Source organism: Psammomys obesus, unplaced genomic scaffold (genome assembly GCF_907164565.1).
Source record: "Psammomys obesus unplaced genomic scaffold, mPsaObe1.curated_primary_1811, whole genome shotgun sequence".
Taxonomy (NCBI): domain Eukaryota; kingdom Metazoa; phylum Chordata; class Mammalia; order Rodentia; family Muridae; genus Psammomys; species Psammomys obesus.
The window spans coordinates 1,902,248-1,920,823 of record NW_026596166.1 but is presented as its reverse complement, the minus strand read 5'-3'; the positions used below and the strand labels follow the sequence as shown (position 1 = coordinate 1,920,823).

The window sequence follows — 18,576 nt, the reverse complement described above, 5'->3', positions numbered from 1 at the left end:
CTTAAAGACATGGGCCACCATTCCCAATTCTGTATATATACCTGTATATACATATATACACACACACACATACACACATACATACCCACACATACATATGCATGTGTATGTGAATCTGGGTGCCTGCAGAGGCCAGAAGATGATGTGGGACCCACTGGAGCTTTCTATGTAGTGCGGTGGTTGTTTATAAGACATAGGTGCCCTCTGCTACAGAGGGACTCTGAAAGCCAGAAGAAGAAAACAGGAAACAAACTTGGAACCTACCACAGAGGGCCTCTGAAAGCCTCTGTCCTGCAGACTATCAAAGCAGATGCTGAGCCTGATGGCCAACTGTTGGTCAGAGTGAATGAAATTTTATGTAAGAAGTGGGAAATAGTAAGAGCTGGAGAGGACAGGAACTCCAGAAGGAGAGCAACAGAACAAGATAATTTGAACACAGGGAACTTCCCAGAGACTCATACTCCAACCAAGGACTATTCATGGAGATAATCTAGAACCCCTTCACAGATGTAGCCCATGGCAGTTCAGTGTCCAAGTGGGTTACCTAGTAATGGGAAGAGGGACTGCCTCTGACATAATCTGATTGGCCTGCTCTTTGATCACCTCCCCCTGATGGGGGAGCAGCCTTACCAGGCCACAGAAGAGGACAATGCAGCCACTTTTGATGAGAACTGATAGACTAAGACCAGAAAGGAGAGGAGTACCTCCCCTATCAGTGGACTTGGGGAGGGGCATGCATGCAGAAAGGGGAGGGAGGGCGGGATCGGGAGGGGAGGAGGGAGGGGCTTATGGGGGGACACAAAATGAATAAAGTGTAATTAATAAAAAATTAAAAAATAAGACATAGGTGATTATGTCACCACACTTAGAAGGTAGACAGACTGACAGATACAAATCCCAATTCAGCCATGTGGGCAAGTGATCTCTGTCAGGAAGAGTATGGACTCTAGAAATCAGGCCATATACTTCTGTTTGACCCTGTTGTCTCTGGAGTGAAGCAGTTTTGTGAAGAGCGCATGAAGCTTTAGGGAGGGTTGGTCAATAGCAGCTCTTTACCATCTGGGTATACTTCTCACCAGCAGTGAAAAAAATGGACTTCTAATAAGAGTGCCAAACATCCTTTCGATTTAGAGTCAGGGAAGAAGGAAGCACAGTCCTGACATGTGCCTTGCTTAGCTAGAAAGGGCTGGCTGAGCCCGGCTCTGGGGTGCAGAGCCTCTGCTCAAAAATGCTCACACTTCCTTGGCTGCCCCAGCTCCCTTCTCAGTTCTTCTCTGCTTACCCTTTCCTGTGCACACAGATTTGTACCTGGGAGCGCTAGGGCGTTGCGCAGTGACTGGAGAGCCTGATCCAGTTGCTGGGCAAAGCTGGTGTGGCTGGCGACACAGTCCTCGGTGAGGCTGGGCCAGCACATCTGAAGCAGCTCAGAGATGCTCCACCGAGGAGCGCCTCCTCCCCTTTCTTCTAGACTCTCTATGGAAAATATGTGAAAAGGCAGAGAGAAAAAAAAAAAGTCTGCTGACTTCTTGTTCTAAGTCCAGAAAAAACAAAGATGGAAGAAAAGATGGGGGAGTAAAGCAACTCACCCGATTTTGTTAGTCCGGTTAACGTGAGTGGGTAATTGAGAATCTTACTAATTTGCTGAAGGACAACTGGAAAGCCTCGAATACCGTCGGGATTGAGGACAAACTGGTCTAGCCTTCGACCTGAAATAGACAAAGGAAAAGCTGGACTTTCAGAGGCTGATGGTCAGTTTTGCAGTTCCTTGTGTAATCCTGATGAATGCCATGCCTGAGGCTCCGGGACCACCTTGGTAAGATGCCTCAGCCATCAACAGCAGACTCAACCTCTGGCATTTCTGTGGGATTTGTTGACTGAAGCCAAAGGGATCTGCCTTCCTGCTCTCTTCAGCCATGGGCATGAGTGGGCTGGAATCAAATTTGTCTTTTTTAATCACCAAATCTGCCTTCGTATACCTTTCTGTACCCTTCTTCTAGATCACTGGTTCTCAACCTTCCTATTGCTGTGATTCTTTAATACTGTTTCTCATGTTGTGGTGATCCTCAACCACAAAATTATTTTCACTTCTAATTCATGACTGTAATCTTGCTACTGTTACAAATTCTAATGTAAATATCTGTTTTCCAATGTTCTTAGGTGACCCCTATGAAAGGGTTATTTGACCCCCAGAGGGTCGTGACCCTCGGGTTGAGAATTGCTGCTCTAAGAATTCCATGTACCTGTCTTAGGACATTTTCCTGTACCCTGGTTTACAGATGCATGGCAGTCCTAGGCTAGGGTCAATGCCTTCACCCAGGAGGGGCCTGTGGTCTAATGGCATTCATTTCACTTGTACCTAATTTTGGTGGGCTAACGGACTGGACCTAGGGCTTACACATGCTACATCCTCAGCCCACACATTCGTATCTTTCTTGAAAGAATGTTTCTTTCTTTTTGAAAAGTACTGATGGGTGGGTTTTTTGGTGGCATCTTCATATTAGATGCCACTGTACTTATCTCCTTCCTCCTCCTCCTCTCTCTCCTTCCCTATAAATCTAGTCACCCTTTGACTTACCTGCTGAATGTATGTTTCTTCCTTCAATTTAATGATAAATCAGGAAAGAATTTCCCTAAATGACTGTAGATTGCTGTCTGCGAATATGAAACACTCAACTCATCCTAATGCCGTTAAGAAGAGGGCAGCACTTTCTCCTTTTCCTCCCCCCACAACTTCTTAAAGGTTTGCTGAGCTCTTTGTCACAGCTAATAATGAATGAACGAATGGGAATGGAGGGAGGCGAACACTACCCACTTACCCCGGCTCTCAAGGCTGCTGCTCAGTCGCCGCTCAGCTGTTTCCAAGAGTTGTTTGCAGGTCTTCCAGAGCTGGCACTGACAACAAGCGAGGTCAAACGCAGCCATGGCAGGGGGACTGAGGTCTTCCAGAACTTCTCTAAGAGGAGTGGTTGTCTCTGTCAGCGCAGCATTTATCCAAAAGTCCTCCTGGAGCGTGGGGATGGGGTCTTCGGAGGAGCTGAGGAGCTTGTCAGTCACATCAGAGATGGAGTAAAACACCATCCCTGGACATGCAGCAGTGGAGCAAAGCACAAGCGTTAGGTGATTCTAGCTGTAGTGGGAAAGTAGTCTGCCTGAGGGGCTCCCACACAGGGTCTGTGCATGCTCGACTTTCATCAGGGCCCATCCTTACAGAAGCAAAACAAAGGTGTGAAAGGAAGGCCACAATGAACCCAGAAGCAGAGATGAGGGAGGGCTTCCGCCCAATAGGATCTAAAAGCAGGCCTAGAATGACCTGGGTCAGGGGGGCCACATTGCTAACTACTGCTGTTAGGGCCCCCACCTGTCAAAAACATTGAAGAGATGTGTCTACCTATGTTGTAAAGAGAGGGCTGGGAGACGGCTCAGCGGGTAAGAACTCCGGCTGCACAAGTACGAGCGCTACATATTTTGAGTAGGCTCTGAAAAACTTCTGGAAGCGTTTGCAAAGGGGAATTCATGACAGGAACCTGACATGTGGGATCTGGGGACCAGGAGGAGAGCTGGAAATGTGGGCTAAGCTTCTGCTTCGAGAAGGAAGGAAAGGCAGCTGTTCCTGCCATAGCCGGAACAGGGACGTGGCCTCCAGGTTAACAAGGGCTTTTTCACTTTAGGAACTGTCAAGAGATATGCTTTACCTCTGAATAGTTAGAGAGGGGAACAACTATTAACAGTTCTCTGAAGCCAGGGACAGCAGTCTTGTTCTGTAGCTTAAGCTGCAGAGGATACGCAGGGCTGACTGAGTGGCAGGTATGTGATAACCTTGACACAGGAGGTTGCACTCGGCAAGGGAACTGCTCCGGACGTGTCAGGATTCCTGGCTTTTAGGACAGGTGTCCTGCTTTTCATATGTACTTCTCAGGAAGATCTGGGTGGTTTCTTCCCTTATGCCGCCACCCCAGCTACCCCTCCGCCTCTGACGTCAGCGTCGCCACCCCAGCTACCCCTCCGCCTCTGACGTCAGCGTCGCCACCGCAGCAACCCCCTGCGCCTTAGACGAACCTGCTGCTGCAGCGCTGCCAATGGCCTGCAGAGTTGAGCGCCCACTGCCCGTGCGCCGGAGAGTGTTATGACCCGCGTCTGAGCTCTGGTTTTCAATCTTATGTTCTACGCGGGCTAGCTCCTGGAGCACCTCTTGGTAACGCTCTACAAACATCAGCTCCCCAGCGCTGGGTGAGGACTTCAGGTTGAACATGAAGACCACCTGTCAGGACAAGGAGGAGTGTGGTAGTATCTGGAGATAGGACGCTGGTCAGTTCGTTAGGCTAAAATCGCCCTAAAATGGCGATTTTACAGGATCCCGAGAGTGCTGGATTATTATTTTTCTTTTTGAGACAGGGCTTTTCTGTGTAGCCCTGGTCACTTACGCAGACCAGGGTGGCCTCCATCCACCTGTCTCTGCCTCCTAAGTGCTGGGATTAAAGGCATGTGCCACTACACCTGGTCGGAACTGAACGTTAGGAAGAGCCCCAATAGAAAACGGCTTATAAAAGCTCATAAACCAATCACCAAAGGTTCGGTAGGAAATAAACAAATCATAGTGGCGATTTTAGAGGAAGCACCTATGGAAAATACACAAACAAGAAAATATTTTTCCTGCTCAGTAATTTAGTTAATGATTCTGTTTTAGTTGCTGTGATAAAACCAAAGCAACTTGGGGAGGATAGGTTTATTTGGCTCACACTTCTATCTCACTGTTCATCACTGAAGGCAGGCAGGACAGGAACTCAAGCAGGGCAGGAACCTGGAGGCAGGAGCTGACGCAAGGCATGGAGGGGTGTTGCTTACCGGCTTGCTCCTCCTGGCACCACCCACAGTGGGCTGGGCCCTCCCCCATCAATCACTAATTAAGAAAATGTCCGACAGGCCGAGCCTATGGAGCCATTTTCTCAGCTGAGGCTCCCTCCTTTCTGATGAGTCTAACTTGTGTCAAGTTGAAATAAACTAGCCAGCACAGACGCTATTTTGTACCTAACACATTAACAAAGCGTGTAGGAATAAATCCGCAAGGGGTAGATGTACTGCCACAATGGCTGCGAATAGTTTGGTAACCTTTTAAACATGCATGAAAAAAAAGATCTTTATAATCACATTGCTTGCTTGATTGACTGACTGAGAATTAACATGGTACACGTGAGGAAGTCAGAGAGAAACTTGCAGGAATTGATTTTCAGCTTTAACCATATGGGTCCTGGGGTCAAGTTCAGGTTTTCAGGGTGGGTGGCAAGTACCTTTCTTAACCCACTGACACCTTTCACTTGCCCTTATATGTGTTTTGTCCCAGTAATTTAGGTGAGACCCCTTTCCTTCATTTCCCACCTCTTTTTGAGACAGGCTGTTAGTCTATAGCTCACGTTGACCTCAAATTCACACTAGTCCTCTTCCGTGTTGGGCTCCCTAGTGTGAGCCACCATGCCCAGCTATGAGAACTTTTCTTAAGGAAATAATTCCAAAGACTTTACACATAAGGATAATCATGTTTCCACAGCATTGTTATAAAGCTGAAAACAATCTGTGTGTTGAACAACAACAACAAAAAATACTTAAACGCAACATGATGAGATGATTATCAGGTGACAAAATCAAAACCACAAGGCAAATGCTCAACAACAACAACAAAAAGGTACAATTTACAGTTTTAGATTTCAGGTAACTTCGGCTACATAACAGTCATTGATATCTTAGAAAAATATTGACAAAAACATACATCTTTAACATTGGTTGTTTCTGTGTAATAGTGTTAAAACTAATTTTATTTTCCTGTTAATACTGCTTGTAACACACACACCTTGTAAATAGGTTAAAAATAACCCCCCCCCCCACATATATACCCTCTCCCTCAAGACTTAAGGAAAAGAAGACAAATGCAGGATATTTAGGGGAGAAAGCACCATGCAGCTCCTAGCCCAGTTGTTTCGACTGAAGAAGGGTTGGGAAACAACTAAAACAACAGAATAATGAGGTCCAGGATCGAGTTTTGATCCAGGAGTGTGACTCATTGTAAAACCAAGCATGTGTGAGACCCTGCAATACCACAAAAACAACCAAAAGAAAGAAAGGAAGGGTTGGAGGGGTCCCCTACCTTGACCAGAATCTCCTAATTATTAAAATAGAAACAGGGGGAATTAAAATCAGTTGAGCATGGAATTTCTCCTAGATCTACTTAACAACTTGAGTCACACCACAGAAAATTCTAACCTAAATGTTTAGGGACTGCTTTAAGTTTCAAAAAACGCACTTAAGTTTGAAGATAGAAGAGTGGTACTTAATGCTATTGAGTTTATACAACACAGAGGATTCTTGCATTCCTCATGGCTCTGTATAATCCTCTTGGCCTCACTATAAGGTGGGAAAAGCAGGAAGTATACTGTGTTACAATTATCCACGGAAGATCAAGGCTCAGAGAACTTCAGTCTTTTGCTGCTATTCCAGTGTTGTTTTCGTTACATGACGGGGCACTCCAGTTTGCTAGCTTTTATGCTATACGCTGAACAAACTGTCATTCTGTTTATTACCAAAAGCTATCTGCATTTTGATCGATTTATTTATTTATTCATTTATTTGTTTGTTTATTTATTTATTTATCTATTTATTCATTCATTTATTTATTTATTTAATTTTGGGCAGTGTTTCTCTGTGTAGCCCTGGCTGTCCTAAAACTCACTTTGTAGACCAGGCTGGCCTCAAGCTCAGAGACCCACCTTCTTGGAGTAACAGTGTGCATCCCACGGCTGGCTATGCTTTTTAGTTATATAAAAACACAGATATGTTCACAGGAGAATGAAGGAAGCAGCAAAAGTTTCACTGTTACGAGGCAGTAACACTGTGGCTGTTTTATTTTGTTAAAACACCACTTCCACTAGGAACACAAATAGCTCAGTGTCTCGAAACCGCAGTGCTGAGCCCTGGGCCTGCACATGTGGAAATCCTATTTCTTCTGCTCAGTGTAACCCCCTGCCAGGCACGACAAGTACTTTCGATGGCTTCCCCTGAGGCTATAGAGGACAGCTGGGTAGGGGCTCCTGTAGCAGGCTTTACCATGACTAGACTGGGTGTGGCTACAGCTCCGCTTACCTGGTGGGCTTCTGCAAAGTTCCCCCTGAGAATACAGGATGCCAGCAGGGACTCGGGTGGGGAGAACATCATTGGGATGATTGAACTCTGAGGTTGGGGCTGTAACCGGATGTCCAGCTCTACCTGCCCAGACACAGCACTCAGACTCCCTTCTGTTGGGTGTAAGGACATTGGAGATATTAGGGAGAAAACAGTTGTCACCTCTCTCCATGTTCCTATATTCTCTCTAAAAGATCCTCTATCCCTCTAAAAGAAACATTAATTCTTTTTTGTAGTTGTTGGTTTTCCAGGCAGGGTTTCTCTGTGTAGCTCTGGCTGCCCTAGAACTCATTCTGTAGACCAGGCTGGCCTTGAACTAAAGAGATCCATCTGTCTCTGCCTCCCAAGCACTGGGATCAAAAACCTGTGCCACCACTGGCCAGCTAGGTTTTTGTTTAAATGAAGGGAAACCATTTACTACCATCTTAGAATACAAGTACCAGCTACCTTTCTGGACTAGCCACCTTCTCCTCCTTGCTGCTGGGTAACTTAACTAAGAGAGAAAGCTTTTTCCCTTTCCCCAGCTGACATCTGCTGTTATCTGCAGAATAAATCTAGAACAGAGGTTCAGCTCTGGTGTTTATACCCCAGAACATGGCAAGTCTGTATAAGGCAAGCTGCCTAGAGTTAGCAGCTGGTCGGGACCCACTCACCTGAAGTACTTGTGCTCAGCTCACTACTTGTACTTTCCAAGGATGGGTTGGAGCCTCTTTCCCGGCCTTCTAGAGGTAAAACAAGGAAAACTGAGCCAGCAACTCCATAGAGTGTACAAAGTGCAAAGTCAGACTACAAGAGCTGGGTAAGCTGAGAATAAGGGATGACTAGAGCAATGATGGAGGGCAGGTACGGTGTGGTTCTGGAGCTCTCTAGGTAGCAGTCTATCCCAGTGGCTTCTATCATGTGGGGTCTTAAGAGTCCTAGGAGCTTGTGACCAACATCTGATGGCTAAATACTAGCAATAGATAGGTAAAATAAAAGCACAACTATCATGAGATGAGGAAACAAAGGGCGCAAGGAGGAGTCATGTTTTCTGACTAAAGTATGTGTCTTCGGACACGAAAAGGTAGGAAGTAAGCCGGAATCCCTGGGCCTGCCAAAGGCCGCCCTGTTCAAAGCCTGGGAGGAGGAGCACCAGCCTCCCTAAGTGCCGAGACTTGCCAGGGGAGGCTGTCTGCCCCTTAGCGTGGCCTTATGGAGGCTGTGTCACCCAGCAAGTGGGTCCTCTCCGCCCATGGGTGAGGTAGCCCTGTGGAAGGAAGAGGCAGCAGTGGAGAAAATGAAATGGAATGCATGTTCTTGGCTTAGATGACTCAGGCAGATGGGAACTCTGCCTGTGTCCCAATGTCAACTGATAAGCTATAGAGCTGTAGCAGACCCGCTGCGCAGTTTCCCAGGTTTCTCTCATGGCATCCTTCAGTCTACCCAGAGTGTTGACAGTGTGTGTGTGTGTGTGTGTGTGTGTCTGTGGTATTGTGCATATGTGAAAAAATATGTGCATTATGTTGCACGGAAAATTCTGGATGGCTGTGTAAGAAACTGCCAAGGGGAAGGGGTGGAAGCAGGAGGACACTTTTGTTTCGTTGACCATGTGCTCAGCCTAAAAGAACATTAGACAAGCAGCAGCGTGCCTCCTGGTCAGGTGAATGGGAACAAGGCTTGGGAAGAGAGAGCTCTCTAGATCACCTGCCCTGCTCCTTCTAGTCCGTCGACCTCTGTGCAGACTAGCGTGCCTTGTGGCAGTGGGCCGGTATCTTCGGGAGGGTTGTTCTTCTGAAACAGCAAACACATGCACAGTGACCAGCTTTGACCTGACCCCTTGTGGAAACAGGTGGGATGACCCTCATTAAGCTCTGAGGTGTGGAGCACTACCCAAGGCTGCTACTGTCACATGCCCTGGATTAGGGCATGACTCCCACATGCCTGCCCCATTGCCCACCGTTGCTGGGACTTTTTTTCTTGTTTTTCTTGTTTTTCTTTCCCACGTTCTAGATCTTCTTCTCCTTCTGTCCCCTCCTCTCACCTGAGCCCTGGTTGCTTGTTACCACCTTGTATCGCCACTGGGCCTCGGAGAGAACCTTTGAGAACCGGTGCAGGCGATTCTGCAGTCCATCTCTGCCTGCCAAACAGCCGTGGCCTTCTGGCAGCTTTGTCTCCTCAGGAGTGCTGTGGCTGCTGATCTTATCCAGCTGCTCCTGAATAAGGCTGAGGAATGCTCCTATTGCAACCTCATCGGCCAGGAATCCACTCATGCCACTAGTAAAGTGCTTTAGGTCCAAAAAGCTGTGCTTGGGAGGCCCTGGCGAACTGTCTTTCGGCTCTGCCTTTGGACAACTTGGCATTGCATGAGCAAGGCTCCTGGGTCCCAGGGAGCCCCGCTCTGACCTCCTCTCAGGTGGGGCTATGTGCTGAGGGCTCTCTGATGGAGACCTCAAACCCGAGGGGCCTTTCCCTTCAGTGTCATCGTCCTCAGCATAGTCCTCGGGCAGGTGAGGCTCTGGGTGAAGATCGGCAGAGGTAATGAGGAGCAACGAGAAGATGTTTTCCAGAATTTCCAGGCACAGAGAGTCGGGGATACTGCGTAAATACTGTTGGCACCTGGCCAGGTATGTTGGGAAGAGATGTGAAGCACCTAGGGAGGATGGATGAGAGAAGAGGACAGAGGAAGAGATGAGAGAGTGAGATACTAAAAAGCACAGCCCAATGAACACTCCACACGCTTCTGCTCTTAAACTGTGACATCACTCCCTATCTCTGACCAATACTTCCTATTTCAGTTCTACGAATTAAAGTAATAAGGACTCCTTATCCCTATATCCTACCTTAACCTCCTGTTATGCTAAAGATAATCTCAGGTCGCCTCCTCTCTTAACCATTCCATGTTTCACAAGGGTGCGGTGGCACAATTCCGATCCTGGCATTCAGGATGCTGAGGCAGGAGGACTGCCACAAGTTCAAGGACAGCCTGAGCTTCAGAATAAAGCTGACATTAAAAAAAAAAAGGAGGGGGGGGAGTGGAGAGATGGCTCAGTGATTAAGAGCACCGGCTGCTTTCCCAGAGGACCTGGGTTTGACCCCACACCACATGATGGCTCACACTCTCTGTAACTCCAGCTCTGAGGAGAGCTGATATTGTTTTCTGGCCTCTGGGGGCACTAGGCATGCGCATGGTGTACAGACGTACATGCAGGCAAAACATATGCACATATTTAAAAAAAAATACCTAAAATTTTTTTTTTTTTTTTTTTTTTTTTTTAAAGAAGAGAACAACGCGGAGAAAGAGGAGGAGGAAGATGCAGAGGTAAGCATGGTAGCTCATGCCTGTAATCCCAGAGTTTGGGAGGCCAGACTGGGCTTCATAAATTTCCATTTGGACTATACAGTATGACTTAAAAAAGGAAGGAAGGAAGGAAGGAAGGAAGGAAGGAAGGAAGGAAGGAAGGAAGGAAGGAAGAAGGAAGGGAAAAGGAAAACAAAACAAAACATAAGTATGTTCCTTTTGGAGTACTGTTTCTTAAAACTAGGCTTCAATTTATATATCACATACATAAATGTACACATATGGGCTGGAGAAATGGCTCAGTGGTTTAAGAGCACTGGCTGCTCTTCCAGAGGTCCTGAGTTCAATTCCCAGCAACCACATGGTGGCTCACAACCATGTATAATATCATCTAGTGCCCTTTTCTGTACATGTGGAGAGACTACTCATATAGATTAAATAAGTAAATCTTTTTTTTTAATTGACACTATAAGGATTTTTATTTCTTTCATTTTTTCTTTAAATATTTTATTAATTACACTTTATTCATTTTGTATCCCCCATGAGCCCCTCCCTCCTCCCCTAAATAAGTAAATCTTAAAAAATAAATGTACACATACATAGATATAAACTGTATACCTAAGTTTAAACCTGAGTTGATATAAAACGTTATTCTGTCAAAATTTTAAAGATCTATTTATTTCTGTATTTCTGTAAGTATATGGGTGTTTTGTCTGCATGTACTGTACATCAGAGGAGGACACTGGATCTCATGGGACTATACTTACAGAGGATTATAAACTGAAATGTGGAAATTGAACTCAGGACCTCTAGAAGAGCAGCCAGTGCTCTTTTTTTGTTTGTTTGTTTTGGGACGAGGTCTCTCTGTGTAGCCCTGGCTGTCCTGGAACTCACTCTGTAGACCAGGCTGGCCTGGAATTCAGCAATCTGCCCACCTCTTCCTCCTGAGCGCTGGGATTAAAGGTGTGCGCCACTACCTCCCAGCTGCGGCTAGTGCTCGCTCAAGCCCTGAAATGCATTTTCCCTATGGAGTCTAGTTACAAACACAAAAACGTTTGGCAAATACTATGCTAGATGATCAGATTAAGATCCATGAAGATGTAGGCATGTCCCATTGATGCTGACAAATGGGTGACATTATTCCCCAGCACTTTCAAATCAAGGGCACTCCATCATGGAAGGGAACAGTAACCACACAAAGCAGTCAACGGGGAAGGTGTCTGAACATGCCGGGGCAGGAAAGCTCTGTACCTGGGGAGGGGAGAGAGTCATTGCCTGGCTCTACCAAGGCCAGGTCCTCAGAGGAGCCGTCCCTGCAGTCCTGGCACTGAGAGTGCCGATGTGAGTTCACACAGAGGGCATAGACAGCGTACTTCATGGCACAGAAGCCCTGGTAGAGGGTCAGGCTCTGACACGAGCTCAGGTGCTCAGGAACTGAGGCATCATGGGTATCTGAAACATAGAAACAGACAAAACTTTAAAGGTAACCTTCTCAGGGATGAGCAGCAAGCATGGCTGAAGCAAAGAGGGTTGACCTGTGGTTTTTACCTGCCTACATGTCTGACCTGAGGCCTTTCCCCTAATCCATACCAGCTTTGTTTTCTTTTTTCTATCAGCCTTTCTTCTATATGATGCACAGCCTCCGTTGCCTGGGCTCTATTTCATACCACATAATTTTGTATCTCAGTCATGGACCTATTAACTGCCCCTTTTGAAGTTTAAGTCCCAAGCTCCAAGTACATCTCAATGGGTTCAGTGGCCAAATCTCAAATGCATTCTTGGAAGCCTTTTGGACTTATAGGTGTGAATCAGAATTCTAGTTCTTTTAGGAAATTTGCCAAATACTGGTTTGTGGTAGGTCCTTTTGAAAAGTTAACCAAGGCAACCTCTCCCTGCTGGAAACATCTACTCTCACCTGAGAAAGTTCTCAGACCTGTGGGACAGAGTGTGACCCCACTATGGCAGTGATGTTAGACAGCAACGAGAAAGAGTCCACTAACAGGATCTTGAATTTTAAGCAACACCCGAAGGTTAAAATGAGGCGTTTTTATTGTTTCTGGCAAGTCTTTCCTCCAAACTTCTTGTTCTGTTCAACAGAGTTTGAAGGAAGCGGGGGGGGGGGCACAAAATGTGCTGTGAGGAAGTTTATGAAGCTTTAATTAAACCACTTGCCAAGAATTTCCACAGAGCTGATGATGCAGAGGAGATCGCCCAGCATGGCATCGCTGACATTAGAGTAGACTAATGGGTCCCACACGATCCCACAGAATGAAGATGGGAGCATGTCCATGGGACTTCCTACGCCTTACCGGCAGAGGGAAGGAATGCCACTACATCCTATAACAGCTGCGCCTAACACCAACACAGAGGCTACATGCTGGACCAGCTTCTTATCCTGCTAGTCATGTCTAGATTACTCTCACACGGGAGAGATTCTCCAGGGGGAAGACGGGCTGACTGTGCCACAGCCAACTCACCATCATGCTCTTGCTGGAGGTCCTTGGTTGGCACCTTCTGTAAGAGCTTGAGAACTTCTTCCTCCCTGAGGGCTGGAAGGTTTGTAAGGTGATGGAGGGAGTAGAGCACGGAGTGGCTGTCTCCACCATGTAAGTGACATAAGAGCTCTCTCTTTGGTATGAGGCTGCTGAAAGGGAAAGTGGAGAATGGACAGGGAGACAGTTTATATTATTGCCCTGCAGAGACAAGGCTGTTCTTCTCTGACCTATAATACTTCAGGTTTCACTTTCTCAAGCCATATTTTACTAGGTCTAGAATAAGATAACCTTACTAGGTTTTTATAAAGGTTTTTATTCACCTTAAAGGAATTGTATCCATCAATTTAGAAAAGATCTAAGAGCCTTTCTGGTCAGTGGAGTCTAAGAAAGGGTCTGACAATTGAAGTTCCTAAGTTTTACTCTCTCTGTAGCTTTGAAGTAAGTTTCTTTGGCTTTACTTTGAGTGAGAACCCCTTCCTACTCACCCCTCTGACTACTTTACTTTCTGAAGCACTGGTGAGATGAACAAAGAACCAAGTGGAGACTCAAATCTAGGCTAAGTTAATAGGGAAATGCAGGATTTCATATGAATATGTGTTCATATTTCCAATGAACACAGGTTGAGTGAACTATGACCCAGACAATATATGACACAGGGTTACTTACTCAGCAGCCCTGTGCAAATTATTTAACAGCTCTGGGCTTCAGTGTCTCACCTTTGTTTCTTTGGGTTGTGGTTTTTGAGGCAGGGTCTCACCATGTAACCTTGGCTGTCCTGGTACTGGTTATGTGGAGTGGGCTGGCTGTGAATTCACAGAGATCTGTCTGTCTCAGCCTCCCAGGTGGAAAGATTAAAAGCGAGACCCTAAGCGTCCCAGGTTTAAAGTGAGAATCATGTCAGTGTCTACTTCACTGGAATGCAGTGAAGAGTGACCATCTTCTAAGGGGTCCAGAAGAATGCATGGCCTATAGGACACGCCTAGGGATTGTGAGCTGCTGTTCTTTCAGCATCTGAGTTATCCTCTGTCTGTGACGTGATGGTCACAGACGGAAGTTAATCATGACTTACGTTTCCCCCAACCCCTGATTTAACAGGTGGAACGATTATTTGTGTCTGGCCAACATTATCCAGGTGTTTTTTTCTGAAATGGAGCATGAGGTGAAGTGTGCCCCAGGTGGGGCAGGAAAGGGAATGAGTTGACAGGGGCATACCTGCTTTGCTGCACACACCACTCCAAGATTTCCAGGTGAGCCCACAGTCCTTCACAGGCGTCCCTGAGAAGCTCATCATGGCCTCTGTCCTATGATCATGCAGAAGAAACATGCTGACTCAGGAACCTAGCATCAGGCACCACGGCTGACGATGAGACTCTGAACTCTGTCTAGGCCGCAAGCCCCATGGCATTCGCTTCTGGAGCACCCTGAGGTGCTGAATCAGTTACCTGGGTCCTGTAGAGGGTTTGGAGTAGTCTTCTAGCTGATTCAAGGCTCTGGCAGTGTGTCCAGCCCAGGAGTATGAGCAGGTGGCTGAGAGGCCTGAACTCTCGATCAAGCAGGTATCCAAGGTTGGGGAAGTCTTCCTCTTTCAACAGGGTTAGTGCTGTTACCTGGAAGCCAAAAGTTACCCTAGGTGGATACCTGAGCTCAAAAGCACAACTTCCCGCTTCATCAGGATAGAACTCTGACAATGACATAAGTGGTTGGTTACATAAGAATAGGCGTGCCAGAAGCACAACATTCTAAGTGTTTTGAAGCGAGGGTCAGACTTTCATTGTAACCCCATCTCTTTGTGCAGCACATGGCTTATTAAGATGGGGTTGGTAAATACCTGTTGAAGTAAATGAAGTTCAGTTACAATTTGGAAGGCCAGAGTTAGAGCAATTAATTTTTCCTGCCAGCTAGACCTCATACTGCTGCTGTGGCCTCTGCTTTCCTCATCCTCCAGAAAGCTGACACACAGCCAACATCTTGCTTCCTACCAAAGGTCCAGCAAAAAGCAAAGTGACTGCAGCATCAGTTATGGATGGAACTCATTCTCAGAAGCCTCTCTCCCTCGGGACTCCAGGATGACAACCAGATGATTTGTCACCAATTAGACTGCAGGAGTTGGATACATGAGTGGGAGAGAAACAAAACCAAAAGAGCCCAGGGAGGGAGTTGGGTTCCTCTGCCATCAACAGTAATTACGCTTGACTTACCAGGATCTGCTCCAGGAAGTGTTTGCTGTTACTCAGGCAGTAGAAAAAAGCCATCTTCCAAGCGCGGGCTGGGTCAGGTGTGGAGAACAGGGCCAGCATTGCCCTCTCAGGATCAGGATGATCTGGGGACACTGAACATCACAGTGGAAGGGTTACTAGGAAAGGACAAGCTCCCCTTCCTTATGCTATCGTCCACACTGACAACCAACCAATGTGAGACTAGGCGCTTGTACGTATTTACTTAAAATTTATCCGCTGGGGGTGGTGGTGGCAGCAGCGGTGCAGGCCTTTAATCCCAGCACTCAGGAGGCAGAAGCAGGAGGATCTCTGTGAGCTCAAGGCCAGTCTCAAGCTACAGAGTGAGTCCAAGACAGCCAGGGCCACACAAAAAAACCCTGTCTCAAAAACATAAAAACCAAACAAACTAAAACCAAAAATTCCAAAACCAAAACCTAAAAACCTGTTAACATTATTATTATTATTATTATTATTATTATTATTATTAATGATGATGGTGTGTTTGTGTACACGTGCATTATTATGGAGGTCAGAGGACAATGCTCTGGAGTCTATTCTTTCCTTCCACTTCTATGGATTTTGGGGATCAAACTCAGATCATTGGGCTAGTGTGATAAGCACATTAACCCATTGCGCTATCTTTCTGGTCCAACACAGACTCTTGTATAAAGTCAAACTTGGTTGTTTTTTTAAGATGCTTCATTCCTCTTCATTTCTTAGTAGCATCAGACAGTTCTTGTCTGTTCCTGGTATTTTATTCATTCACCCATTCATTCATTCATTCATTCATTCATTCATTCATTCATTCATTCATTCATTCAGTTTTGGAGACCAAAAAGCTGTCTTGGAACTAGCTCCTTAGACCAGGCTGGCCTCTAACTCACAGAGATATGCCTGCCTCTGCCTCCTGAGTGCTGGGATTAAAGGCATGTGCCATCACCACCTGGCATGCTGTTATTTTTTAAGCTCTGATTTAAACAAACAAACAAACAAAAAACAACAAAACATGCTATGAAATTTTGTTTAGCCTCTCTTGTCTTGGATAACAAGCAAGTACAACATTAGTTCAGAACTTCAGAGGGGCTGGGCACATCGGAATTACCAAAGTAGAAAGAGAAACAGTGAAAGAAACATACCTTTTCCTGAAAGTGTGGCCTTTGGTGTCTTTTCTGTCACCTTCTCTGCATAGATGTGGCCGTAGAGGGACAGTAGGCTCCGTCCAGCCTTGTGCAACAGGCAACCAAGCAGCCGTTCTTCCTGCAGGGGACTGCCCTCAGTCCTACAGGTCTCCAACAGTTCCTCACACAGGACACGCCACTCACTCTCTGGTGGCTCAACAGTGCAACACAGAGCCTGAAGGGCTCCACAGATAGCAGTGGCCACCCCAGACTGCTGGGAGGCGGGATCCCGCAGGTTCTGTGATGCTTTTCGAATGAGGTCCAGCAGTGATTTCTGCAGAGGACTGTGACAGAGGCTGGCCCCCTGGTGCTCCTCAAGCAGGAGTTCCAACAGGGCCTGGGCTGGCCCGGGGGCTCTCGTCAGAAGATTCCAGAGCACGGAGACGGCTTCGAGGCTGAGCTGAGGAGTCCCGCTCTCCAGTCTCTGACCTCTGTTAGGTATACTGCCCACTGGGCCTTGTGCTAAGGTTTCAAACAACTCCTAGATGGAGAATGAAGATAGGGATTGTGGTGGCCATCCGGATGCTTATGGCTTGTGTCCCTTGATGGCTCAGTAGCAGTAGCAAGTATTTCGGTAGGCTGTTCTGTAGGGAGCCACTGCTTAAGACTCCTCACAGAAGAACCAGCTCAACCACTAGGGTAATATCCAGAGGAAGATACTCTAGTTATTCGCATCTTATTGATGAGACTGAGGTTAGGGTGATTAGTCCAATCCCCAAGTCCTACCCATTTGCCCCAGAGTGTGTGCTGACCTAAATGAGGGATTATATATTTATAGACCAGATAGGTAGGGTTCTATGCACACCTAAAAGCAATTCAATTCATTTTCTGAAAGAGTATTACATATCCGCTCTTAGCAACTGGTATGAATTCTGTCCGTATTTTAAGGTATACTCCATCTTTTCCTAAAACCATTCTGCTATGGTTTGAACGTGTCTCTTAAAAGTTCAAGTGTCAGTAGCCAGGTATGTTGGATATACCTGGAATCCCAGCACTTAGGAGGCTGAGACAGGACAGCCTGAACTCTAAGACGAGACACTGTCTCAAAAAACAAAACAACAACAGCAAAGTAGTTCATGTGTTGGGTACCTAATTCCCAATTTCAATGTGTTAATATTTGGAGACTGAGCCTTTGGGGGAGAGTTAAGATTAGACAGAACCTAACCATAAGGGCAATTCCCACGCTATTAGCAGTTTTATAAGGAGAGAGACCAAGTTAGCACACCTGTACCCCCTTCTCTTTTGACGCCCTCTGCCATGTTACGGTACAGCAAGAAGGCTCTTCCCGATGCTGAGCAGACACACCAGTGCCATGTTATTCTTCCTAGTGTTCAAACCATGAACTAAACAAATCTCTATGTTCTGCAAATTACCCCGCCTGTGGTGTTCAGTTATAGCGACAGACATCAGAGGCACTTGCTTAACGATTCAAAGCCACACAGCTTTGACACAATTAAATGAGTACCATATGGTTTATTTAAAAACAAGTCTTGGGGCTGGAGAGATGGCCCACTGGTTAACAAGATGTACTGTTCTTGCAGAGGAACGGAGTTCAAATCCCACCACCCTCATCAGGCAGCTTACAAATGCTCGTAACTCCATCTCTATGGGATGCCCTAATCTACATACAGATAGATACACTTGTACATGTAAATAAATAAAAAAAAAAAAAACAAATAAGTCTCATGTATATTAGCTCTGTCTCCTCAACTAGACTGTTGAAAGTATGATTCTCTAGTCTGAAGGAGAAAGGGGCACAGGGAAGTACACCGTTTCCCAGGGATGGCGCCTTATTAATTGCAAATCCATGAGCCCTTGAATTAATATGAGCCAGATCTCACATAAGCCCTGCCATAAATATGTCTTGGCTGGGAATAGGGTCTAAGAAAAAAAAAAAAAAAAAAAAGCTGGCGCATACCAGGGACCGACTGAATGTCTAAAATGTGCAGGACCCGGGGTTTGAGGCTAACAAATTAAAGTGAGGTATTGAATCTTAAACACTGATGTAGCAAGTGACATGTGTATATAATATACATTTAGATGTAAATATAGTTATCTAGATCCATCTATCTACAGATATCTATCTATAGCACCTATCTATCAATTGCTAACTTTTTTTTTTTGCTGATAGAGACAGATTTTCACTATGTAGCTCAGGCTGGCCTCAATTCTTGATTATTGGCATAAACAATCGTGCCGACCTAGACATAGAGAAACGTAGTTGGAATCCACCCCTGGAGGGT

General features: G+C 46.1%; 1 protein-coding gene across 5 annotated transcripts in view; it reads right to left on the bottom strand.

Moving 5' to 3' along the window:
* The window catches only part of Zfyve26 (zinc finger FYVE-type containing 26), a 61,335-nt gene that overhangs the window by 37,388 nt on the left and 5,371 nt on the right, over positions 1–18,576 (bottom strand). For 3 of the 5 annotated variants that reach the window (XR_008718792.1, XM_055595332.1, XM_055595331.1), the window contains exons 5-18: positions 16,292–16,814; positions 15,138–15,268; positions 14,382–14,546; positions 14,152–14,240; positions 12,922–13,088; positions 11,696–11,896; positions 9,188–9,796; positions 8,851–8,937; positions 7,821–7,889; positions 7,129–7,280; positions 4,057–4,258; positions 2,817–3,080; positions 1,587–1,706; positions 1,309–1,473 (exon numbers count right to left, since the gene is read on the bottom strand). Coding sequence is in view for 4 of the 5 variants with exons in the window: in XM_055595332.1 (XP_055451307.1) it covers positions 1,309–1,473; positions 1,587–1,706; positions 2,817–3,080; positions 4,057–4,258; positions 7,129–7,280; positions 7,821–7,889; positions 8,851–8,937; positions 9,188–9,796; positions 11,696–11,896; positions 12,922–13,088; positions 14,152–14,240; positions 14,382–14,546; positions 15,138–15,268; positions 16,292–16,814 (2,944 nt within the window). In the remaining variant the exon portion in view is untranslated. The remainder of the gene's footprint in view (positions 1–1,308; positions 1,474–1,586; positions 1,707–2,816; positions 3,081–4,056; positions 4,259–7,128; positions 7,281–7,820; positions 7,890–8,850; positions 8,938–9,187; positions 9,797–11,695; positions 11,897–12,921; positions 13,089–14,151; positions 14,241–14,381; positions 14,547–15,137; positions 15,269–16,291; positions 16,815–18,576) is intronic. The other 2 variants (XM_055595333.1, XM_055595334.1) reach the window with 2 other exon arrangements.